Source organism: Corapipo altera, unplaced genomic scaffold (assembly GCF_003945725.1).
Source record: "Corapipo altera isolate COAL_440 unplaced genomic scaffold, ASM394572v1 45, whole genome shotgun sequence".
In the NCBI taxonomy this organism is placed as follows: Eukaryota; Metazoa; Chordata; class Aves; order Passeriformes; family Pipridae; genus Corapipo; species Corapipo altera.
In genome coordinates, this window is record NW_020884877.1 from 15561815 (window position 1) to 15588421 (window position 26607).

The 26607-nt window shown below is 38.6% G+C and overlaps 1 protein-coding gene across 5 annotated transcripts in view; it reads right to left on the reverse strand.

Annotated features, from left to right (window-relative positions):
• B3GALT1 (beta-1,3-galactosyltransferase 1) overlaps nucleotides 1-20977 on the reverse strand; it is a 188414-nt gene extending 167437 nt beyond the window's left edge. For 3 of the 5 annotated variants that reach the window (XM_027636928.1, XM_027636929.1, XM_027636930.1), the window contains exons 1-2: nucleotides 20882-20977; nucleotides 5541-5633 (exon numbers count right to left, since the gene is read on the reverse strand). In XM_027636928.1, coding sequence (XP_027492729.1) covers nucleotides 5541-5633; nucleotides 20882-20959 — 171 coding nt within the window. In that variant the 5' untranslated portion in view covers nucleotides 20960-20977. Of the gene's footprint in view, nucleotides 1-5540; nucleotides 5634-6632; nucleotides 6697-10031; nucleotides 10147-20881 lie in introns of all 5 variants that reach the window. The other 2 variants (XM_027636925.1, XM_027636924.1) reach the window with 2 other exon arrangements.
• Nucleotides 20978-26607: the final 5630 nt, after the last annotated feature.

The following is a 26607-nucleotide window of genomic DNA, read 5'->3' on the forward strand; positions in this document are numbered from 1 at the left end:
AGCAGATTGCACAGGATCACATCCAGGGAGCTTTTGAGTATCTCCAGAGAAGGAGATACTCAGCAAATAGAGCTGCGAGTGGGACCAAGGGAATTTAATGAGTTGAAACTACTGTTTGAAATCTAATATTTGCTTGCTGAGTAGCAATAATGGAATCTTTACTAGTAGTAGGACTGTTAGACCTTAGCTGTGATTCACTGGAGTGTCTATTTTGTCTCACTGTTCTTGATCCTTTTCTTTTTCTTACAGCTCGAATAACCAGTTTACAGCCATCCCAGAGTTGGGTGGAAATGCTGGGGTAAACACTGTAGTGAAAATTAAGGGTGTAAAGGCAGAATAAGATGATTTGCTACTGTTCAGAATCTCTGGATCGCTTCTGCATAACAAGGCCAAACTTTTTAATCTATATCAAAACACATATACTACAAAAACGACAATGCAGAGATATACTGCCTTAGGCTATGTCCTTGAGTAGCTACAATGCTGTCACCTTAAAACAGCTTCCAGCCCTGGCCTGTGGTTCCAACACAGAACAGCAGAGAAAAATCCTCCCTCCATCCGCAGCCCATGTTTCTGAGCAGCCCACAGTTAATTCAGCCTTTTGCAAAGATCTAGGTAAGATGTTCATCAGGAACAACGTAGCATTAAGACTATAGAATATACAGCATTAAAGACAAGGTGTCATAATCTAACCTTGAAATAGCTTTGAATTATTGTACTAGTCACAAAATTGATCTCTCTGGACATTTAAGAATTGTATGTATGTGGTGTAAACCAACCAAACTAATTGAATGCCAGTCCTTGCTCAGACACAGCAATTTAGACAGCTCAGACACAGTATTTAGATATATTTATAGGTATTAAGGGAGCAGAAGCAGTATTCTAGTATTTTCCCTATGTCAGCCCTCATATTCCTGAACATTTCCCTGACTAGGCTCGGGATTTGCATATAAGTGCCTACACTTTGGTGACTGCTGCTCTGGAAATAGGGATTTCACAGATGTTCATTTTGCCTCCTGTAAATATCTGAGCTTTAACAGCTCAGTGCCAAAGCCTACTTAATTTTCCTTCCAACAAAATCAACAAAAAGTATTGTGAATGATAAAATTAGAACGCACTACTATTACTATGTGTTTTTCCTCTGTAGTAGTAGTTAAAAATTAAAAAATACTGGAAGTGCAAAGACAACTTGCAAACAGTTACAAGATGTCACTAATCATGTTGACTTTACAAATTTTTATTTGTGATAAAACCCTGGATTCTCAGTTGACCTGAGAGATCAATCAGTGGATTGTCAATAATCCAATCACATAATAAGCTAAAGTCTGTAAAAATACAGTTTACTAGAAGATATTGCCCTTCTTTTAAAAATGTCTTACAAATTCAGAAGTACGCTATAATTCTGATATGAACTGAATCATTAACAGTAAGCTTTAAGTCTGTGGAGAAGGGGCTGTTCTCCTTTTTTATATTTGCACTGCTTCACACAAAGGCATCCAAGTTAAAGACACATAAAAAAAGAACACTATAATAATAACAACATGATATGTAATACTATTATATATAATACTACCAATAATGATAGAGTGGCTCTAAAATGAAATATGACATTCTGAAACACATTCCATTTTGCAATGGTATATGGCTATCTCAGAAACTATGTTGCTGTAAAAGACTTCAGTGAATAGAACCACCAAGAATACCTCCAACAGAGTATCAATTAATTGCAATCTGCTATGAATGACCCTGGAGGACATATATTTACTTAAAAATCACATCTTCCTTCACAGACTGTGCTGGTTTGGGCTGGAGTAGAGTTAATCTTCTTCACAGTAGCTGGTATGGGGCTGCGTTTTAGATTTGCGCTGAAAACAGCGTCGACAATATAGGGATGTTTTGTTATTGCTGTGCGGGGCTTGCACAGTGTCAAGGCCTTTTCTGCTCCTTGTACAACCACATGTGAGGGGACTGGCACTGCATGAGAAACTGGGAAAAGGCACAGCCGGGACAGCTGGCCCCGCCTGACCATAGGGATATTACATATGGTGTCATGCTCAATATGTAAAGCTGGAGGAAGAAGAAGGAAGGGGTGTTTGGAGTGACGCCATTTGGCTTCCCAAGTCATCATTAGACATGGTGGAGCCTGGTTGCCCTGGACATGGCTGAACGTGGTGTTTCCCATGCTCATTGTCCATGTCTGAACAGTTAAACTGAAGGAAAGAAGGAATAGAAATAATGTATTTCATATTTTAAGAGAGAGGTGAAAAAGGTTTCCAGATTTTAAGACTCTTTCTTTATAAAATATTCTTCTTTCTATTACTTACAGAAATATTATTCTGCTGTTTCAGAAGAAAAGTAGAATGAAAGTGGGGTAGTAGATAACTATATACAACAGCAACTACAATGTCTAGTCCTTTTTTCTTTTGAATGATTAGTTTTACATGCTTCATTCATAAGAGCAAACCCAAAGAGCTTAATGGAAAACGTATGAATGTATATAAAAATAATTAAAAATTATCATAATATAATCCACAGAGATGTCAATTAAATAAAAATATTAAAAGCTACAGAAGGTGGGATTTGCATTTAATTTAAAAAGGAGCATTTCTGAAATGAACTAACGGCTTGTCAGTACAATGCATGTGGAATAAGTCTATTCAAAAGAAAGCATCACTCAAGGTCTGTACAGTGACCAAAGCCTTTGGAATCAATTTGAGATGTTGCTTCAATACCAAAAGATCTCTTTGGGAAAAAAATGTTGCATTTTTATTACAAAAATTACAGAACTTAAACTGTTGGAAGGAGGCTAAAGAAAGAGTCAAATCAACCTAAAGATTGATTAGACAAGAAAAAAACCTTCTAAAATTTAGAAAAGGTTGAAGAAATAAGTAATCTGCAAAAGCAGATTATGAAGGTTGTTTTTGGAAAATCTTTCTCTAGTGTACATATTCATAACTTCATTAACTTCAGCTGCATTTTGATAGTATCTGCTCACAGTTTTGTGAAGGCCAAGTCCAGTGGGTTTCAAATTGTTTTTAGGAATAACATCATGTTTTCAGACAGCTTATAGTAAGATTGCTTATTGAAAGTATCTTTCAAGGTGAGGCAGCTGAGCCTGGAAAGCTAAAATTGGTTGAAAACTATAAATATATGCCATACATTATTTCAGGAGACTGTAAACCGTTTTTTGTCACTTTAGCTGCACAGTACAACTAGTCCTATCTGAATTCTGGCATGGCCTAAAAATGCTGTGAAATACCTTTTGTTTTTATCTGAACATCACACTACTTGCTGGGTTCTTTAATCATCTAATTAAAGTGCGTTCCTAACATTTTTGATTTTCTAATTCACTTTGAACAAATGCAGTAATTGCTGAGGAAAACACACTTGATCTCTGTGTGCAGTATGTGAGAAAAACTTGCACCAGTGCTCAAAGGAGTAAAGCAATTAACTTCAAGACAGTGTCACTGTGTTGATTCAATAAAGAAAAAAATTTGTAAAATTTTAACTATTATATTAAAATGGAAATATTTAGCAATATTTGGATAATTTTTTGGACATGCTTAATGCTATAAAAAGAAGAAACCAGTGATATGGTTGTGTAATTTATATATTGCATTTCCAGTTTTAGTAATACCAAATTGTTAAGGCTGTGTTTTCAAGAAAAATAATTCCAATTTTACAGATTCTGAAATAAAATAACAAAGTTCTATAACCAAGTAATTATAAAGGTTTCTATTACAGATGTTGATGTTTCATAGCTAAGCAGCTTTTTCCAAATGCAGTGGGGCAATTTCACTTTGCAGCAGGGTCAGTCAGATACCCCTACAATTTATTCATCCTCATTTTATTAAACAACATACTACTGGCAACACAGTCAAGTGAGCTTCTCTTTAAAAAAGAATACATGATTTTGGATTCTCAGGACCTTGATCATTCCAAAGAATCTGTCAAATACATAAAAACACAGGTTTTACTTCTTCTCATCTGGTCTGTTCTTTCCTCCTGTCTAGCCAATGTATTAATTTTCTGCTCACCTAATCATAGCCCCACCTATGAATCATGTAGGACTGACATGGTCCTGTCAGCCTACTGACACGTGTACTGTACCTCATATACCACAGTGGCTCTGTCACCTAACATTACTAAGAACATCCATCTCATCTTCTTATTTTGTATGATGAGATGTGCTCTGTGAATGTATTATTCAGCTCTAACCACTCTAAGGTAAATTATCAGTGTAGTGCATTGTACACGACTCCCATTATATCCCACAGATACAGTATAAGCTGCTCCCTAGCAACTGCAGCAAAAATATACCCCTTTAGGCATTTTTTTCCTGCTACAGAAACCAACTTTCTATTTTATGAACTTCATATGTAAAACAATCTTGGCTACTGCCAGCTCAAATTGTTCTGACTAATGGTCCCTAAGATGTGTTTTTAGCCCTTTGCCTAGTTTGGGTTCTGATACTGAAGCTTATTTTGCAAACCTCCCACCTCAATGATTTTAGCACCAAGGAAAAAAAAAATTCCAAACCAAGAAATATCTTCCCAATAAAAACTAACCATTTATACAAGAATTATAATCATGAGATAGAAATCCATTTTAGATGGAAAATGTTACTCCCAGCATGCTGGCAAGAGTGATCACACTGGGTTTATTTTGTGGAACACCACAAAGAGTCTTTTGGTTGGATTTCATTCACATACTGAATGGGATTGCAAATATTTTCAAAGGACTATAAAGCTTTTAAGTAGTCTATTGCTTCTTGTGTTACCCCAAATCTATTTAAGAAGGCCAGAAATTACTCCTTGATAGAAAAACTAGTTTCATGATCATGCATTCACCTTGTGAATAAGATGTGGATGCTGTGAGATTGTTATTCATATAACACACCATAAAATATTTTAAAGAGAATAAGAGAATTATAACAGCTAAATAATATTTCACAAATGAACAGACCTTCTATCAAATGACATCAAAACTTAGGAATTCCTTCCTCCACCAGGGAAAAGGATGTTACAGCAGATAGTTAACTGCCCCAAGCAAAGTCAAGCCTTCAGGTTTGATGTTATCAGGCTGGTCAGATTAGCATATTTAGGCAATGGCTACTTTGGTATTGTTGCACTGCTGTGTAGGGTGAGCCAAAACCATTACCGAAAAAATGATGAGGGAATTGCTGAAAAGGGAAAGACTGGAGCAGACACAATCCATCTTTGATACCTCCTGGTACCAGTTTGTTTGAATTTGGACCTTTCATTTGGCTTCCCACATAAAATGTCAAGCTAATTTCAGGCATCTTTGTACTTATATGGGTCTAGCTCTAAGGTTGCTTAGATTCCGTGATTAGATTATCTTTGTTAGACTGTTGTACTTAACATGGTGGCAGGCACTGCAGACAAGGATAGCCAGAGTATAACACAGTGCTGCTCTTTTTAGCATGCAAAGCATATTTTCTAGTGATTGAATTCCTCAACACTTCAAAACCCAAGGACCTGTGATGGTGAGACAGGTTGTGTGCAAGAGTTTGTACTCACACTCTTTTCTCTGGCCTTCCAGCATCGTGAAACTCTAACAAGTTCTCTTGCTGACAACTCAGGAGTGATAACTACACCTCCAAGGTTCAGCATCTGCAAGAATTAGATTTTGGCATCTCTCTTGAGTCATGTCTAAAGTTTAGCTTTTTAAACAGTGTAATAATAACACTGTAAGATACATACATAGACACAAAAATACAACCTATATATTATAGTTCAAGGCAACTTACTGAGCTTTAAACAAAAGTTCTGTTGCTGCCAAAAAGAATTATAATGAGTCCATGCTACAGTGGTACATACAGAATCTATTAAATTCTACATGTTCCAGAAGTAACTTCTAAAGAATCATTGTACGTTTGTATAAAACTGCACTAATTTTCAACTTTTAAAAAAAAAAAACACTTGTAGAATGAAAAAAGAAATCCCCGGCTACAAGATGGTATATCATGTAAAGAGCTACATACCATCAACTCTCAAAAGGTGGTGGTTTTAATGAAACAGATTACAGGGCTCACAGTGGCAAAAAATGAGTGAATACGCTACTGTTTGGGGTTTTTTTTTGGTGCAGCTGAGATGACACTAGTAACTAACTTAATCTGGACATAAAAAGAACAAATCAACAAAATCAAAACCAACCAAACAAGCCTCCCACAAACCCTATCACAATAATGAAGTGTAAGGTGAATTTCTGACTTTTTTCGAAAGGCTAAAGAATATTTCAAAACTAACTTCTGTCTTCTTTATTAGACTACAGCTCCTTTCTCTTGAATTCTTTTTTTTCTGAACGACAAATATTTTAGAGAACATTAGAGAAACTTTTATTCCAAATAACATTCATTAATGCATTTTCTCTCTTCCGCCTTAATTTAATACTGGTATACAAGAAAGCAACAGACACTGAAGAAATTCTAATTAAGATTTTTCAGGCAGTCCTGCTTACCAGAATTGTTGTTTTCTACTCAACATAAAAATTACAAGATGCGTAAAAATCACATGATTGACTCTGGGTTCAGCGAAGAGGTACACAACTCAATTTAGATATAACACTATTCTTACACAGTTGTATTTTCTCAGCTGAATCAACTTACATACCAAGAGCTTCATGCCACTGTGATTATATTGCTTCTTTTACAGGAGTCAGTTGGGTGTGTTTGTTCTGCACACAGAGAGAGTACAGTTTCAGTGCTGCTGTGTTCATTTACAGTAGTTTTCTGCATATTTTGTCCCCATTAAAAGCACTGCTACTGTCACACTTGTTGGCAATTTAAAATTAACCCTGAAAAAACTTAAATCAAAGGCAGTAATTATGCAAAAAATAAAGCATGTATATAAATTTTCTTATTGGGCATCGATACTAAATTCCAAAAGACAAATAAGAAAACACTGGCATAGATGAGATTAGTTCAAGCTTTGTGGCCAAAGAGATAAGCTCAACTTTTACAGATGTCAACACTTGTCATCACTACCAAATTCAACCAAAAAAATCCTACCTCACTTTCAAAAACACGTCTTCTGCAACATTATTTTCTAAAAGGCACAGAGCCCTCATGCTTCCAAAACTGCTAATCTTGCCTACCTAATCAGTTCACCTATATCCTTTCTATCATGCTGTGAAACATATGTGCTTCAGTTGCAAATGGTCTAAAAATAAGTATATGCATGCATTTTTATCAATTCAAAAGAAAACTCCTATAAAGGCTTAAAAATTTAGGATCTACATCTTCCACTGGCATGCAGTCTTGTGGATGGTCAAAAAGACAGCAGTTCCAGGACAGAAGAGCAAACAGCTAGACACAGAAAACAGCAATTCAAATAGCAAACAGCAAAAGCAGGACAGCCTTTCCCTTCAGGAAATTCTATCTACCTCTGTAGCTGTTCCAGAGCTCCAGAGGATCTGTCCTTTCACTAGAACAGGAAAAGACACCAAACACCACCTCTGTTGACTGATACCTCTGATAAAAAGCAAAGCATGTGCTGTGTGTACCTACACTTCAAGCCTCTTCCTTAATACCCTTAGTGAAACTGACCCTAAAAAAAGTGTAAATAAAATTCACATACAAGTTTATGCCAATTTTGATATGACCCCAGAACAGGGTCCTGAACACCATCTCACTTGGTAAAGGACACATACATTTTCTAAGAAGTCATATGTCACTGCTACCTGGAGTCAAACACTATGCAGAAATTGGCATATTTAATAAAATGCCACTGAAATAAATCCTAGTTAGAGCACTGCTAAATGACATGCCCAATTCCTGAACCAAAGTAATCATCTTCAATGTCAATGGGTAACTACCTGGCACCAAAAAAATGGCATTACTAGTAGAGCTATGAATTCATTCTGTATTGGGTAAACATTGGAGTTCAAACTGCATTTCCATGAGAGAATTCAATATGGTATAGCTGGCACAGTGTTATGAATTCAATCTTGATGCACAGTTTTATTAGTAGTAGTGCAGTCTTCAGTTCAGTGAGATTCTCATTTCATGAGCAAACATCCTATTGACTTTTCTGGGAGATTTATGTAATTTAGGTCTGTAAGGTTAGGTCTTCCATGTATATCTTAATAACCTAATTAAAAGAAAAATTGTCATACCACTACACAACATATAATACAGCACTAAGAGGGGGCTGGTTGTTTCCCTTTTAAGCTAACAGGCACAAAAATGTCTAGGCAACACCTTTTCGTACAGTTCTGTATGTCCTCATAACAAGAAATAACTGGGTTATACAAACTCCCCAAATGATGACTTACGCACTTGAAAGGAACAAAGACCATATGTATGTGGCATGCCTTCCTATGTATGAAAATCCAGTTGGATCAGAAGAGAAAAAAAATAAAAATAGTTTTGCAAATTTTACAGTCAGAGAAAAATAATAATATACAAGCTTTCTAAGAATGCTGAAACAATCCTTGCAAAACAGAGAGTAACATTTTATTTCAAAACTCCATTAAAACCTTAAAATGCATGTCAACTTTAATATTAACTATGTTGCCAACTTAAATTTCTAGCCCAAATTCAGACAGTTTTCACTGTTTTATCTCTCTCATTATTTCCAGAACAAATACAGTACAAACACTGAGCAAGGTGTTTCTGACAGTAGGCTAATACTAAAAAAAGGAAATTCAGTACAGGTACTAAACCCACAGGCTGCAGTTTTTGGGGAAAAGGAAGGTATAAACCTTCTCAACACTGTGTTCAAGAGAAAGCTGTTAAATACACTGAAGCTACCTAAATCCTGAAAACTGGATTCACTGAAACTCAGGGAAGTCCTGGTTTTTCATTCTCATGAAAGGGGGGAAAGGACTTGAGATTGATTGAATTGAACTGAGGTCTCAGAGATCACTTTTACTCAGTCCAGTGCGCTTTGGATAAGGACTTTAATGTGAAACTCACTTAGCAATCAACTATTTTCAATTTTGACAAATATTTTATTTGTATCTACATACTTGTATATTAGCCTGCCTTTTATGCATTTGTTAACATTTAATATGGCCATTTCATTCTTATGGTTCTGTTTATTGCAACTGTTCTTTGCATAAAAATTATTTAAGCAGAATAATTATACTGTTTGAAGAATAACTACAGAGAGCTATAGTTGATATTCTTCTCTAAAGGTGCACAAGGTTATTACAATATTTCATTACCACAAAACAATACATCTTCAGATAGAGGCAGTATTAGCTTGTAATATTTCTTGCTACCATGGTACCAACCTTCCCTTGTAAAGCAATTTAATCACTTCCATATTGGTTATACATGAAATATTAGTGCTGTGCTTCATAGGTAACACCTCCTGAATTTTCCTTACAATACAACTGTATTACTTACAGAGTCAAAAAACCTATTTGTCTATAAGTGTGTCATTACATCTCATTGAAAAAAAAGAACTGGTTTTCCAGTTTTTAGTTCTCAATTCAACGAGTCTGGGGTTCATTAATTTTTAAATCCACATGTCATCTCCATCATTCTTTTAGTTATCATTCACATTACCACCTATTAGAACTGTTCAAATATTACAAATCTTTGTCTTTTGAGACAGAGAATAATCACATAAATTTTAATATATGATAAGATAACCTGGTACTTATACATCTAATATTAACTATAATCTTAACTAGCTACTATATACTAAAATTAGTTAATATTACAACTCTTTGTATTGTTTTACACTTGAAAGATGTGGTCATCACCTTCAAAAGCTCAACATGATTTTATTTTTCAACAATGAAAATACATAAAAGTCAAACAAATTATTTTATTTTTCTCCATGAAAATAGTCCATCAGATAACAAAGAAGAGGTACCTTTATTAATACCATGCTCTTCTTGGCAAATCAGGCAAAAATGTCATCCAGTGAGTTATGAAATCCTGGCACATAAGAACAACATGTACAAAATGGAAGCAATTACAGAATTCTGAGGTAGTGGTAGTGCACAAAGACAATATAATGGATCAACAATTTAGGCATGCATAAATAAATACATACAGCATATTTAGATGGCTTTTGAACTGAGAAATGGTGATACTAAACTTCTGATCAACATTTTTATCATCACTGTGGAAATGTTAGGCCAGCCTCTCGGGTTCACGAAGATTCTACTCTGCAAGAGAAGTAGGCTGTCACAAAGCCAGTTATCAGCTACTTGAGTCTGCAGTGTCCTCAGTACCAACACAGATTTGGTGCGACTTGGCACCAGCTGTAGTAGTATCAGCTGTAGTAGCCTTGAAATTCACCCACCCAAGCAAGTACAAGTGCCACCAGGTACCCATGTATGTCCCTGTGTCTGAGAGTACTTTCAGACCCAGCAGATCTCATTTAGCTCTCCTGGCTGCTCTCTAGTGCTTGGGACCAATCAGCTCTGGCCATGCCGTGGCTGTAAGGTGACTCTGAAACAGATCCACCACATCCAGCCAGGACTGCTCTTGATCATCTCTGGCCCAAGCAAATCTGCTCTAGTGTTCACAGCAAAAGGGAATCCAGGAGCCAAAACTGACAGCATGACTCTGCTGCACTTTGTAGAATCTTCTTAACTTGTTCTATAGATAACTAAGTCTCAAAGACTGTAAAGAAACAAATACTACTGAATGCATCTGTACTGTAACTAATACCAGAACTGATTTCTGCTATCACCATACTTTTTATTCAGAGGAGGTTTCAACATACAAGATAGTAGATGCTTCTATCTGCACACACATGCTTTGTCTTAAAGGGAATTACAAAACACTTTTAAAAATGTAAAATCAGATAATATTTTTAATACAGCTGCTTGAAGCCATGCTGTTAAAGCCATGACTAAAAGTCACTTTCAAACAACTGCATGTTGTGTAGGTGGAACCTTGCTTCTAGGTCATATTGGCCCAATAAAATAAAAATTGATAGAGTTTTAAAGATGGGAAAAACATTTTTTTAAAAGTTTGAGTAGGTCTATAAAAGTTGGAAAACCCACACAGAACCCTTATTGATATCTTGCTAGAAAGAACTGCATTAATAACAATTCTGGATAGTAGAGGTTTTAAGTTAGTTTCAAAATATCAGGTAACATGTAGTCAAAATCAAAACCACCTGAGCCCAAAAGGTCTTAAACAAAAATTACAACATGTCTGAGTCGACAATTGTACAAAGTGCATTGGAATTGCTCAGATGTAACTGACCTGTTTGCTCATGCCAGAAGTCTCACTACAGAGCAATCATCTCAAACATCATCCAGTAGAGAAATGAAAGCATGCAGTAACTTGGCTGAGTGACCACACAGAAAACAGCGACATACTTTACAAAAGACAAGGTCAACCAGCACTTGTGTGTTGCTTACTTTTACTGGGTTATAAATAAATTTTCCTTTCCCAGAGTTTTCAAATTATGAAGATGATTTCCAGGTGACCTCAGCTGTGACACATTAACCAATACAGGGCTTCCCCAGACTTTGTAGTTAATACATAGAACAAGCGTGATCTGGCCTAGGCTCAAACTTCTATGCCCTAGTACCTGCCTCTAAGTGGACATGTAATCCCATGACAGCCAGCCCAAATGATCTGCACTAATTTAGCCACAACAATCAGATGCCTCAGTCAAAAGCCAGCAATGAAATGCAGCAGCAGGCACAGGCTCAGAGGAGTTTTCTACCTCCAGGTGGACTGTCTTTGTTCTGACAAGTTCTTGCAGGGCAAACAAAACCTAGAAGAAGCCTACTGTGACAGTCTCCTTGTTATATGATCCACCACTTCTGCTGCATCATCCCTGCTCATTCACACATTTTACTATGACTTGATGCGTAGCCTGATATGTAGTACAAGTACAACATCTTCAGAGGAAAACCTATTACTTTTGACTCAGTTATTTTGGTGAATTTTTATTGAGCTGTTTTGCTGTGTGTCATTTTATATTTTACTTTCTAAAAATATTTAATGAATTTTGTTTCAGAAAACTGAAATGACGAAACATCTGAAAGTGGACAGCTGATGCTATAGCATGACTTTCTTCTCCAAAAACCTGTAAGTGTGCATTTTGTTTTTACTACCAAATGCTCTTGCTACCTACGTTTGTCATGACTGTTCATGAGATTACAGCACTGCCTAATTGTGTCAGATCTAAAGAGCAGTTTTACAATGTGAGTCGCAGTCCCAAAATCAGTTTGTAGGAGACTTTAGATGATATCAATACCAAATCTTAAACAGAAATAATTCTCTACAAATGAAAAACAATTCACAGTAAGCATCTTATTTTGGAACTTCTCAACAGAGTTGTCTGCTTATGTTTGGAATGAGCACCAATAACAAAAGTATTTCACTCCTCTACTATAAATAATTAAAAAGTACAGAACTTCTACAAGGTAGCTCTTAATTTAACTAGTATTTTTTTTGATGCCTCTATTTTTTTGATGACACTTCTTTTGTTCATGTCCACATCTATTAAGAATTTGTATTTTCTCCTGAAAAATATTCAGAATAAGATACCCATAGTATGGTATTTCAATATCTCCTCCCCACTTGTAACTAGGACATAATATATTGAATTCTCTTCTCATTGACTTCTCATTTCACAAGCTAGACAGAATATATGGATAAAGAAACTTTGTCTCAGGAGCAGTATATTTGCCATGTGAAATGTTTAATATGATCCAACTTGCAACATTAGTAGCAGACCAGATGCTCAAATTCTATTCCAGACTTTTCTAGTCTATTTCAAAGCCTAGTTAATCAATGGGAATATTTGACTTTGTGCAGTAATCTGAAATCTGCACATGAAAATTTCCAGGAAGTAGGCCAGTTTCTTCAGGGTTTGCAAAATATTTTTTCACCTGAGCTGCAACACAGCAAAACATTTGTGTAATAGGTACTACAGAGCAGAAGTAGTAACATGCTCTTTAACAGACTGATCAGGTAGAAGTGAATCTCAAGCATGAAAACTTGAGACATTGGACTCAACATGACCTAGTTACCACTAACTTGGTGAAAAACTTTCATTTGAAGCTTTATTCATTGGATGAAAACCTCATACAATCTTTCAGCCAACTTTTAGCAGTGCTCTGTTACTTCCCAGCTTATTTAAAGTAAATACAGTAACAAACTACACATAGCAGAATTTAGTTTATGATTAATTTGAGATAAGATGCATTTTCTGTAGCCTTTTAAGAAACATATAGCATACACAAAAGCTTGGCAAAAAGAAAAAATAGTGGCTTTAGTACAAAGTCTGAAATCCAACCAAAATGTATTATTTTTTTACATTGAAAAATCTTGCAAATTCTGAAAGCTTTATGTAAACATTAATATATTAGATTTTTACAGTATAATGCTATGAATGTACTAATGCCACTCTTACCAGGCCTGACAGACCTGATAAATTCCTGAGATTTAAAGTATCTTCTAATGAAGCATAAAAAGAACAAATTAACTTCTTTAGAATATTTTGTGGATGCTCACAACAGTGTGGCTTCATTTACATGTACCATCCTACCTACATGAAAGTATTTTTTCTAGGAGAGAGCATATTAAAATTTGGCTGGTGAGTCTGAAGTATCTTATAAAAATTTCAGATGAATGATTGCATACATCTTAACACAAGAAGATACTGTCATAATTAAACAATGGAAAACAAGTTCCACTTTGTAGGATGATAGTCTGTTTAAGGCAGATAAGCAGCACAAGTGGCACTGCTTTATCAGTATGCTGCTAAATGTATTCAGCACAGATCCAGCACTTTCCACTACCATGGCCTATAAGCACTGGGGGAAAAAAAAAGACACTAACAGTGTTCCTGTCCATCCATTACATCCTTGCAGGCTACCATGAATTCACTATTCCACATTCAACTAATCTTGAGCTGCATCAGTCTACAGAAAGCTGACCATGACTTTGCAGCTACTGTACACAAGGACATGTTTGTCATGAACAGCACTAGGCAGTTTCAAGCATACCATGCAAACAGAATACACCAAAACCTTTTCCTGTGGCAAACTGCCTTGTCTTGGTTGCTACAGATTCCAGCAAACACCATCCATTAAATACATCAGGAATCTGACTTTAAACCACTCATGACAAAATTTAAATAGTAGAAATATATTTGTTATGTACTTGAATACATGCTAGTTTGAAAAAGCTGTTTTGGTGAACTCTATTGTAGTGCAAAACAAAATGAAAGAAGAATCCTATGGCTGCAACTAACTACAGTTGGTAACACAGTCTTTTAGACAACCAGATTTACACAGCAGATGACCTCATCAATGGACTGTAGAACAGCTGGGGCCTTTCTTCAAAGGATATAAAATGTAATTCTTTAAGCTAAATATTTAAATTAACAAAGCAATAGGCTGACTACTAAAATAGTTCGTGTACTTCTGCCAAGTACTTGAACAACAGTAAATCAAGAAACAGAACAGCATTCAGGCTGAGGTTTGACAAGCCCATAAGGCAATTTGTAACTGCTGCTGTTCAACCATCTTGATCTCCCCTTGCATTTACCTTCATAGTTCTATGTCCTCCCTTTCACAGCCTTCGTAAGGTCCTCTGTTAAACAAATTCAAGCAGAAGGTGCATTTCTGGTTTGTTTTGTTTTTTTAAAACCAGTGGCCAAGGAGGCAGAGTAGTGTTCTGCCAGACTAATGTGCTGAAGTATTCTGCAAAGCATTAGGAAGGATAGAGTTATCGTGACTGGAACAAGGGAAAAGGGGATCATCACAGACATGCTGCTGCAGTCACAAGGCTGTGAAACCACATTTATTACTCAGTAACACTAAGTAGTAACACAGCACACTAATAATACATTTCTAATGTTTCTTTAAACCTCACTCTCAATGCTGTTTGCAATGCAGCAGCTCTTCTAAGTGACATGCCCTGAGTAACAAATGAGTAGCCTGGTTTTGAACAAGGAACGTGAAGAGGTCCTTTCTACATGCTGGGCTTCCAGCCTAACCTCTAACACAACTGGGAGGGAGGAGAGGAAAAACTTTGGTTATTATTGAAATGTAGTGCACAAATGGAAGGTGATTAAATAGATGGTAATGGAGTTAAGACTGTTGTGTAGTGAATCCATAGAGAGGCTAGGAAAGCATTGAGGTTATTTGAGTAAATGTCGTTTTGCAATCCAATATTTTTAAAAGCTTCTTTAGTTTTAATTAAGAATAATTTTAATGGTAATCAGTGTGGATCAAATACCATATACCACCATTCTCAATTTCCCACTCAATCCAGCTGGAATAAGTACTATGAATTGTATTTTTCAGAGTTTTCTTTCTGCTTTATCTGGTCTGGATTTCTGGACACAGCATTAATCAGTTAGTCTTATGAGCTCATGTTTACTGAGGTTCAAAGAAACACAAGGAAAACCCAAAGCCTGTGTTACATATAAATAATTTTTAAGATTTACAAACACCCTTGACTGATATGTCACAACACTTTTATTCCTCTAAGACATCAGACATACATGCAAAAAGAACTCATAAGGAATGACACTGTTGGCAAAATCAAGACAAAGACAAGAAGCCTTTGAGCACAGAACTAATGCCATGATGATGGCAAAGAGCTCCAGAAGCACCATGCAGGACTCAGAGTGGACAAAAAGATGACAAATAAACTTCAGTGTAGATATACATAAGCTAATACATCTAATGAAAAATAATCTCAGTCACATACACACCATGCTGACAAATGATTGGAGAAAAAAACCTAGCAGTCATTATTGACAGATCCCTAGAACTAACAGGTTTATGTACAACAGCAACAAAAAAACTTAGCAAAACATCGGGCATTGTGAGGAAAGGCATTGAGAAGAAGACAGAGCATATTTATATAACCTTGGCCCACCCACATCTCAAGTAGCCTATGAAGTTCTGGTTTCTGCATCTCAAGGACAGACTCTAGTCAGAAAAGGGTGAACGAAATATCAAAAGGATGGAGTGCCTGCCTTAGAAAAAGAGACTCGGGGGAGTTAGGAAAGAAGGCTGAAGTAAGATATGATCAATCAAACTGTGACGATGATGAACAAACTAATGTAAAACTTCTGCTTGGTAAATCCTCCAGTAATAGAACAGGGACCTTTTAACAAAGCTAGTACAACATTGGTCTATAAAAGATTAAAAGTGCTTCTTTACAAACCTAGTAGTAAGCTTCTGGAACTTGCCAGCACAGGAGGATGTGAAGGTAGTAAGCATCAGAAAGTTTGAAAAAGACAAGTTCTTGGTTTGCAGGTCCAAAAATGGTCTCTCAAAACACTGAGCATACCATCCCTAATATGAAGACTAAGTAGGCAGGAAGAGTACAAGGGAATAGGTACATTACATTAGATTGCTAGGCTTGTGTACAGCCTCTAATAGCATCCCTTCATGTCACTGTTGGAGATCGAACACTGAGTATGAAGGCCCACTGGTCTGACCCAGTAGAGCTTTTCTGATGTTCTTCAGTTTTCTCTAGTGAAAAAACCACAAAGGCTACATCCCTGCTTCTTGTCTGCTGTGAAAGATAGAGGTCAGATTTTAATAACAGCAGACCTCTAGTATAAATTCGAACATACAATACCCTATGTTAAGCGATAAATTAGTACTATATCTTTAAACAAAAATAAGGGTTAGACCCAGGAGGAAATATTTGTGTTAGTTCAGTCAGTGTGACCCCCACAAAGCCACAGATGTTGTTCCACAGCAGGATCAGCTATTTGAGTGAAAATGTAGCCACCTGCTGAGGGACAAAAGAAATAAACATCAGCCCCTCAAACAGTTGAGCTGCAGAACCGCTCAAAGGGAAGAAAGATTAGGCATGAAGAAAGGTTATTCACATTTTTACTAAAGCAAGTCTCAAAAGATAGCAAGAGTTAAAGTCTACTGGTACTCAGGTGGCAGTCTTTAAAAAATTGAGTGCAAAATCCAGTATCTGTAGGGTGTTTTCTGCCCTTTCTACAGGAAGTGTTTATACATGAAATAGGCATATTATAATTGAAATATTTTGAGGCTACTGGTAATACAGAACACCTGCAAAGGGAGAAGGTAAGCTGGCAACACTCCACAGAAATGAATAAATATAGCTCAACAGAATTCTCACATGGTTTCAGTTATATAGCATTTTCTTCATTCACTGCACTCTTAACTATTAGCTCCCTTTCCAGTATTTGGTAACTTCTAGTTATTCAGACATAAAGAATGTATACATATAAATATGTGTAGTGATACATTTTGTGATACATTACATTATACACTTATATATGCATTATATTACACTTTCAATTTTTAATGGAATAATAGAGCACAGTTTTGATGAGTAACTATTGCAGATATCTAGATTACTCCCATTAGCTTGGGAGGTTAAATTGAGAGCTACAAAAATCAGAATGCATGAGGGTTAAAAAGAGAGTGTCCACTCCCCACTACACATGCAATACCTCCCAATTTTACATTTTAGGTAGTGATACAATAAGTGTGCTCCTAAACGACATTTGTAATTCATTATCACACTTTGATTCATCTCTGTATTAATACTACCCATGAGCAGGCCCAAGACTCTTGTACATCCTTTCTTTCTCCTGGTACCCGAGAAAGCTGATCTCAGCCACCAACATATCTGCAGTCTGCACAGCTTTGCCAAAATTATAACTGCCTGCTTATCAGTCAAAGAACAACTTGCCCATCTTCACCTCTCTCCCTCTGTTAAGAGCTGTGTTCTCAGCTTCAGGAGCTGAATTCCTGCTTAAGACTATCTTTTCTACGTTCCTTGGAACATTCACAGGAGACACAGGAGCTCAAGAAGAGCACTCTTGGTCATTCACCCATGGCCATGGCAGTGTTAGACAGCAGCAAACACTATCACCAATTTGAAACATCTGAGGCCTGTGAACAAGCAACAAAGGGAACACCTGGATGCTGGGGCATTTTATACGTTGGTTTATCTGGAATTCTGCAGAGCTTTCATACATCAGCATTTAGAGTTGCTCTGTTTGCTAACAGCTTCAAGTCAGTGTTTTAACTGCAGTTCAAAAACAGCATTAGCTTTTCCAAAAAGAGCACTGTATCATTCTCATGATCTAATACAACTAGGAGATATATCATTCATTCATTCATCTTTACTATTAGCTTCTGCAGCTCTTCAGTGGTTCAACTGAATGTACACACATACTTATTTCCTAAAAGCATGCTACTTGTTTTCCCTAGCTGCATCAAAAGAAATAATTTTCCTAGTACTCATGGCAAATTACATCAATAATATTTTAGTATCCATCTTTATCGAAGCAACTAAATAGGTAGCAGGTTGGAGAATATGCTGGATTTACTGCTTCAGTTCCAGACTTCTTGTTATCTTACATATAGTGATACTACCTTATAAAAATTACTACTACAAAAGCAGCTTAGGAAAATCCAAGATATCTTTGAGTGTCCTTTTAGTTGGGAGGCATACAGATGGACTTACTTTCTTTTATATAGAAGAAAACCATGAAAAGCAAACTAACAATTTATGAAACTTCTATGTTTTTCTCTAACTTTTAACTAGGTATGAGCATTATATAATGATAATACTTATGAATGTTAGTAAATGTATAGCTGATTAATGTTTTTAACAAGTAAATAGTTAATACACTTATATTCACTTTAGTGGTGGGACAGCTGATGCTCCAAAAAAGTTCTTTACTTATTAACAGACAGAGAAGTAAGATAAACACTGAATCAAGCACCCTTCTGAAGTTATACAGTTAGCATATTTTGATCGTTTAGAAAAGGTTTCCTCAGAACTGTGCAGGGAAAAAAAGTAGTTAAGATAAAGATTAGCTATGTAACAAATACAGTGGCATATATTCTCTGTATGTACGTCCTCTTTGGAACAATCCCAGTGAAATGAGTGTCACAAATAAAAACTACTCATGTGCTGAAGGTTCTACTGTTTACCTATTCATAAACTAGATTTTTAGATTAAAATTTGGTGTCACTCACAAGGGAAAAAAAAAAAACCACAAAAATTTTGGTTTTCTTTTTCCTAAAAAAGCCCATAACGAAAACACAGGTGAGGTTACAAGGCAGACTAGCACATATGAGTGCATAGCAGACATTGTATCGTGACTATGTGCAACATACTTGTATCAGGATTGCTCACTAAATTAATTTGAAATACTCAGATAACATTGAATCAAGTTAATTAAAAGAGGTTCCTGAAAAACTGGTTTGACAATATTGCATTTGATGAATCTATCTAGATCTATCCACAATCGGTGATGTACGAGCAATTCCTATTCTGCCAAAAATGTTACTTAGTGGGTAAGTAGGCAAGGAGGGAACAATATTAGCCTGTATCAGTTACAAATTCCACATCTCAAATATTTTACACTTATTTGTGCCTTCCCCACAGCTGTAAAAATGGGCTGAGCTCCCCAAAGCAGAGCATGTATGTGTAACAATGGTGTTTGCACTGGTTGTTCACCCTTGCATCTATCACATGATTTTAAAAAATTCTGAAAACAAGTTATGCATCACGTGATTGAATGCATCCTTATAACAACTAGTGTATAAGAATACTCAATCAAGAAAAGACAGCAAGATTAGTACACTCCTAGAAAGTAGAAAAGGAAGCTTAAAGCTACAAAAGAACAAAAAAATCCGAATCAAATGAAGAGCTCTCTACATATTCTGCAGACAGTGTTTCTTAATATTTAAAATGCCCAACCCGACACATCCAAAATAACCAAGAGATAACAGGAACTATTTTCCCTTCAACTGTTAGTTGTGGATGCTATCCTGCCTCCTACAGAATCCATGTCAAAATTCCTCTTTATTTCCATGATTGGATGATCACGTCCTTCATTGCAAAGTCTAGCAACATCCTGTCAAATTCCTTGAAGTGTTATATAATCAAGATGCTGAATGTTTACATTGCCATCTATACACACCATCTAAAGTCTGTTTTTATCTAAATTAACAGGATTTGACAATACTTGAAAGCCTTACTATGTCATCTTCTATCACTAAAAGTACAGCAGGTTGAAGAACAATGGAAAAGAGCGCACAGGGAGGGATAAACGGGATTTCATCGTGGAATTCCTCCGTCTCAATAGCCAATGGTCATGTATCAACCGTCACCGTTACACTTACTCTAAAATAACTTTTATTTGAGGTAACTGTGTTAACAACTTTAAGATACAGTCTGCGGCCACACCACCACCATCGCCACCACCGCCGCCTTCGACTGTGTGGATCGCCCAGCTGGGCGTCCGGGACCACCTTGGAGTACAATCCTGCTTCGTAAGGAAGTTCAGACCGCCGTCCCCAGACGAGCCCGCCCGCGCTGACCGCCCCCAGCACTCCGCCGGGCCAGGGCACGTCCGCGATGCCGCTCCCGAGCAGGGTAGAGCCGGGCCCGGGCACCGCCGCCGCCCCCCGGGACCCGCGGCACCCGCCTTTCCAGCTGCCACCTCCAGCAGCCCCGCACCGGCAGCGCCGGGGCCACCGATCGGCGGCCCCGTTCGGCGGCCCCGTTCGGCCCTCCCGAGCCGGCGGAGCGGAGGGGGCAGCTCCACAGCCCCTCCGCCAGCCCCGACCAGCGAGCTGGTGTCGCCTCTCGCCGCGGCACCCGCGGGCACCGCGGGCAGCCGGGCGGCGGCGGCGGACCAAGTTCCCACCGTGCCGCCGGTGCCGCCCGGGGACCGCGCCGGCACCACCGCGCCGAAGGGCATGGCAAGGGGTGGCGGGGGACGGCGCCCGCCCGCACTCCCTGCCCGCCGCGGCCCAGCGCCGCCGCCCGCCCCCGGCATCCCGCCCGCCGCACCGCTACCCGGCACCGCTACCCGGCGCTGCCGCCGGCCCCTTCAGCACGAGGCGCAAGGGACGCGCACGGGAGACGGGCATCCGCCTTCCCCCGGCCGGACCTTACCGGCCGCGCTCGCCACCCTCGCCCCGCTGGGCGTTCGCCTCTCCCACTGCCGCCGCCGCTCCCGCAGCCGGAGCGCATCCCTGCTCCGCCCGCAGCCGCCACCGCCGCCGGCACCGCGCGCGCCGCACGGGAGCGCCGCGCGGGCACCGCCGGGGCGCGCCCTCGCCGACTGACGGCCCTGGCAGCCAATGGCCGCACGGGCAGCGCCGGGGAGGCGGGACGGAGTGGCGGAAAGGGGCCAATGGGAGCCGGCCCGTGCGGCAACGCCGTTTCCGGGCGGGGGGAGCAGCGCCGGGCTGAGCGGTGGCCGCGCGGGTGCGGCGGTGCCGGGCGGGCGGTGCGCCGAGCGGGACCCGGACCGGGCTGAGCCGGGGCAGCGCCGCGGAGTCCCCTTTGACGCGCTCCAGCCCCGGCGGAGGCTGCCGGCGGTGCTGCCGCGCGCGGCGGGGCCGGTCTCGCCCATCCCCAGCCGCTCTGGGAGACGGGAGCGGGGCTGGGGACCGGCCCCGCAGGTGGGGAGCGGGTGCCGCCCAACCCCCGAGTGCGCAGGAACAGAGAACTTCACGCGGAGGCGCTTTGTTAAAGGGGGGCGGGGAGGGAGGGGGGGGGAAAGGAGGGGGGTCAGGATGTATCTTTTTCCGGGGAAATCCCACCGATCTGAAAACCGTGACCGCCGGCAGCATCGCCGCGGCTGCCCGGCTGCCGCTGACCTTGGCGTGGCCGCGGCGGGCACAGGACCGCGTCTTCGGCCGCTGCCGCGCTGCGGAGCGGGTGTGCCGAGCCGTGCGGTGCCGAGCCGTGCGGTGCCGAGCTGTGTCTCGCCGAGCTGTGCGGGACACTCCGTGGCACGGTTGTCAGTGCGCCGAGGGGTTTGCACCGAGTTTGCAAGACCGCAGAACTTGTCCTAGTGGCAGTGCCGCACCTGCCTGCACCTGTGTTCAACTTGTTTCAGCGATTTTGCCAGTGGACCAGGTGTCTGTTTAGTTTTTATTTATGGGATGCATCCATAGTTTTGCATTACTGTTATTCTGCATAGAATGAGGTGGTTTGCATGCTAACCAGTGATGTAGAGATATACAGGTAAGGTACCAGAGGCCCTGGAGAAGTGAAAACCTAGGATGAACCATGGAGACTGGAGACCCTATGACAATGAACAGCTCAGCCATGGTCAGCTAACGAAATGCAGGCCTGGAGCTGGACAAAAGTGGGTTTGGGGGTAACAACGAAATAGTATCTGACATATCTAAAAGGCAGCGTATGTATTAAATTCAGGTGTAGAATTAGAGCTGCAGACCAGTGAAAAAAGGGAAAGGGAGAAAAGTGAGTTAGCAAAGATAAAAATGATCTTAAGTAGAACCTAGAGGATGAAGAAGAAATCATAAACCTGGACATCATACTTCTGGCCAAGGACTCCAAATGCTCACAAGTCACTGTTGTCACGCTAGCTTGGAATGCAACTGATCAGGAGATCCAAAGGAGCAGTGGAAGGGTGAATGTAACAGCAGGAGAGGAGTACAACAACTTTAACTGCATTATTACCACTTTTTTTCTATAACTAGTAATTATTAGACTCCTAAGATTTCAGTTATACTAACAATAAATGTCTCTTCCCTCTTTTCCTGCCTCTTTCTCTAAAAAACCAGATGAAATGGTAGAAAAGATTTCAGAAATATGTTTTATTCCTGGATTCATTTCAGTGTATATTGTCTTCATACACTGTTTCGGACTTTGTCAAGTAGATCCCCTTGCCTAGTTTCATGCTTTATTTGCTGATTCAAAAGGATGTGGAGGTTTATTAATTCCGAATGGCTTGTCATCATATTTCATGCTTTTTAGAAAGGTTTCTAAAATTAAATAACCTCTCAAGTTAATCTGGTCATAAGCAAATGTTTATTAAGTCCTTAATGAAGGAATGTATTGCTGATACTAATATTATATTGTATTTATAGACAAAATTCCTTGTTTAGTCATACCAGATGCAGGTACCCTCATCTTTGCTGAGTTCAGAACTGCTAGTACTGTTGAACAACCTGAAAGTCATGTCCTTTCCTTTCATAGCAGCTTTTTAATGCAAATTTTATTCTGGTGAGACTGATGCACTACAGTGATAGATTTTTTTCCTCACACTCTTCAAATGTTTACTTTTTTTCTTCTGTGGTAATGAGGCATTTGAGTTTACTGTGTCCAGTGTGAAGATTCAATATACACACTTTTGTTTGGAATGAAATAACAAGAAATGTTTTAAATGCTTATGGATTTAGGCACTGTGCAATAGCTCAGTCAAAATGTCTTTTTTCCTAGCAAATGACTTTTATTACTAGAGGAACTACCTCAAGCCTTGAAAAAGTATGGTGTTAAAAATACATATCAAAAAGTATCAGATTTTTTTACTCTTTGTTAAAGCAGGAAGGTTTTTTTTAACCTTTGATGTCAGCCATATTGTTATCTTGAAAAACCCCAAACCGAACAAATATACTTTATTTACTCTTAAGAGTTTTACAAATGTTGCAGAACTGACTAAAACATTAAACAGCTACAACTTTATAACTCCTGCAAAGAAGGAGGAAATATGAAAAATAATACTAAAAAGGAAGCTCTTTGTAGTGAGTAGAACATAAATGTCATTGTTTTTAATATTTTAAACTTATCTAAAATGTAAAGAGAAATTCACGTATCCTCTCTGAATTTTATGCTCATGTTAAAAGAGTAACCTTTGAGGTTCAACACAAGCTTTTCGCAAGTATATACACAGCTCAGTGTTTAAGTTAACTAAATCATTAAAAAGAAAGACAAACCACCACATAACAGCTAAATATCCTAAACATATGAGGAAAAAAATAGCACACCTGAAATATGAGTCTGTTCATGAAAGTGCCTTACAGTACACATAATATATTCTGAAGTTTAGCAGAGCTCTTAATACCCTTATAAACTGGGGGACTTTCTTGTTAGCACACTTTATTGTGTGCTAACTGGGGGACTTTTCCCAGTTAGCACACAAGACCATAATTTAGCTTTCAATCCCATAAGTTAGAAGAGTTCAACAATTCTTTCTGAAAAATGATACAGCACTCTTGAAAAGTATTAAAGGACATACAGGAGCTGAACTGCTCTTATTCACAGCAGAAACAGTATAAGAAATGTAATCCCCATACAGCTCTGTCAGCAGGATTTCTTTCTGTCCTGGATCAACAGGGGTGGCAGAAGTCAGGAATCGTACCTGTTAAATCATTGTTTTAGCTGTTAAAATAGCCAGCAAGATGTGATCTGTGGGCTAGATATTGGTATTGGGGACCCTGGCAGACAGTAGGAAGTATGCTGAAATTCATCTCCAAAAAAAAAAAAGGAAACAAAATTCTGTATATCCTTTAGCGTTTAACCTCAGATTTTAGGAGAGCAGTACTGTAGTACTGAGGTATATTGTACTGGCAGATCTTTTACATCAAACTGTAAAATAACCTTTTATAGATAAACGTTATTTCACTCATATGTTCTGTTCAGGTTTGAATATTTAACTGATGCAATGATGCAGTACTACCTTTACAGATCTAGGGGAGGAATATTTGATTATTTATTTTTAAATGTGTTAGAGTTTGCTATTCAGCCTCATTTGGTAAACCATTTCTTAATATCATGCAGATGTATGCTGTGAGATGCAAATCACAGTTATGTGATAGGTGCTATATAGACAAGTAAGGAAACAAAGTTCTTGTCCCCTCATGATCTCTTCTGGAAGTGCATTGGGATCTGATTTCACACTGCATGACAAAGTGTTTCCTTTCGTTATTTTATCTCCCATGTATTGTGTCAGCTGGAAGGAGATGATCTCCCCATAAACAAAGCAAGGCAATTTCCTTTGTGTGCAGAGTCCTTCAAGATGCTTTTTTATCTACAGTGATCAGCTGCAAGCACAGCTTCCATTTGTATAGTGTCCTTCATAGCAATGTCACCATGAACATAATGAATATACTTGGAAGTATTTAAAAACTCCATAAATATATATTTCTATGTGACTGCCTTCAACAGTGATGAAGGTCTTTTGAATGGAAGAATGGAGGGTGGTGGAGCATTTTTTCAGATCCAAGCAATTCTGCTTTGCATGAGTGACCAGGACATATGAAGAACCTTTTTTTTTCTCCATTGCTCCATTCAATTTAGATATTTTTATCTTTGTTTTAAATGTATTAGAGTTTTTATTGTTCCCCACCCATGTTTAATTTTTTGTTGGATCAACTGTTTTGACAAGCATTTGGACTAATACCTAAGAAATTAATTATAAAAAAATAATCCAGCTCTCAGCTGGGTTAACCAAGAGAGAAGAGCCTTTGCATCACAGTCAGTGGCTGAATCCAGCTGGCAAAAATCAATGTGGTTCTGTTTAATCATGATTAATGTTTTCACTTATTTTTTCATTTTGCATGCAATTTTCTTTTTAAGGCTCTTGGAGGATGATTTGGCAATTGCTACTCAAACCAGAGAGCTTGATTCTGTGTCATGTGATTTGCTTACCAGCAAGGGGATGTGACCAGTAGTGGAATGTGACTTGTCCTTAATTTCCATTTTCTCAAAGGACACAGTTACCAGAATTCAGGATTGGTGTCCCTTGGTACTGCTCTGCAAAGGTTGGTATTGTCATCACTGGTAGTATTTTGTGATTGACACACAGGACTGTTTCTGTTACCCTTATTTTCATTGAAGATCATCTTAAGGGAAATTATTCACATGTTTCCATAGTGGCATCCACATAGATAAGAATGCTGCCCAGCAAGGGGCTGGGGACATGGGTATCAAAATTTTTTGCAGAGATAGAAGAACTACATCAGGAACGTTTGGCTGTGTGCTGTTGCTTATCATCTGGAAGAAAAATTTGTCCAAAGTCTCAGTCCCAAACAGCTTGTAATGCAAGCAGAGGAGCAATAAAAGGAAAAATGGAATATATGGATAGAAAGAATGAGGGGAAAAACAGTGAAGTCATCACATTATAAAGCAGTTTAGTGGTACTGAGCTTGCTAGTTCTATATTTACACAGCTGGTGTTACGGTAATTTCCTGATTGCTTGTGGTTCTACTTATGTATTCATGAGTATTTATCTATTTAAATACATACAGACATATGACATTCATATATTACATTAGAAGAACATTAAGTTTGAAAATGAAAATGCCTGAATTCAAAAGCTATCTGGTATAGTCTTTAATTTTGTGATTTGTATTTTTCTTAGGACTCTTACCTTATTCAGAGAATGGAAGGAATGAAGCCTGCTACTTGCAGGATTGTTTAGTATTTTGATTTATTGAATTATTAAAAATATGGCCTCAGGATTTATTGATTACAATCTCCAATGTATCTTCTAGTTGCTGCAGCAATTCAAAAAGAAGTCCTAATAAGAATATTCTCCTGGCTATATGTCACCAGGACATGATGTGTACCATAAAAAAATAATGTGACATGTTGCAACAGAAAACTATATTGCAAATGTAGTCGAAATAGAACAATATCAAAATTGAGACACTAGATTGATTTAAGTTGGTTCAGATGAAAGGTATTTTTTAGTGTGGGCAAAATTCTATGCTCTTACCAGGTATTCTTCCTGGAAATGGAGAAAGCCTTTTTGGGAAAACTTTAAAAATAAATCAGTCTGTCTGTCCTTTCCTGTGTGCAGAAAGCTTCTCCTCAAATAGATAACATTAGAGAAAATTATAAGCAATTGAAAAGGGCATTTTTTA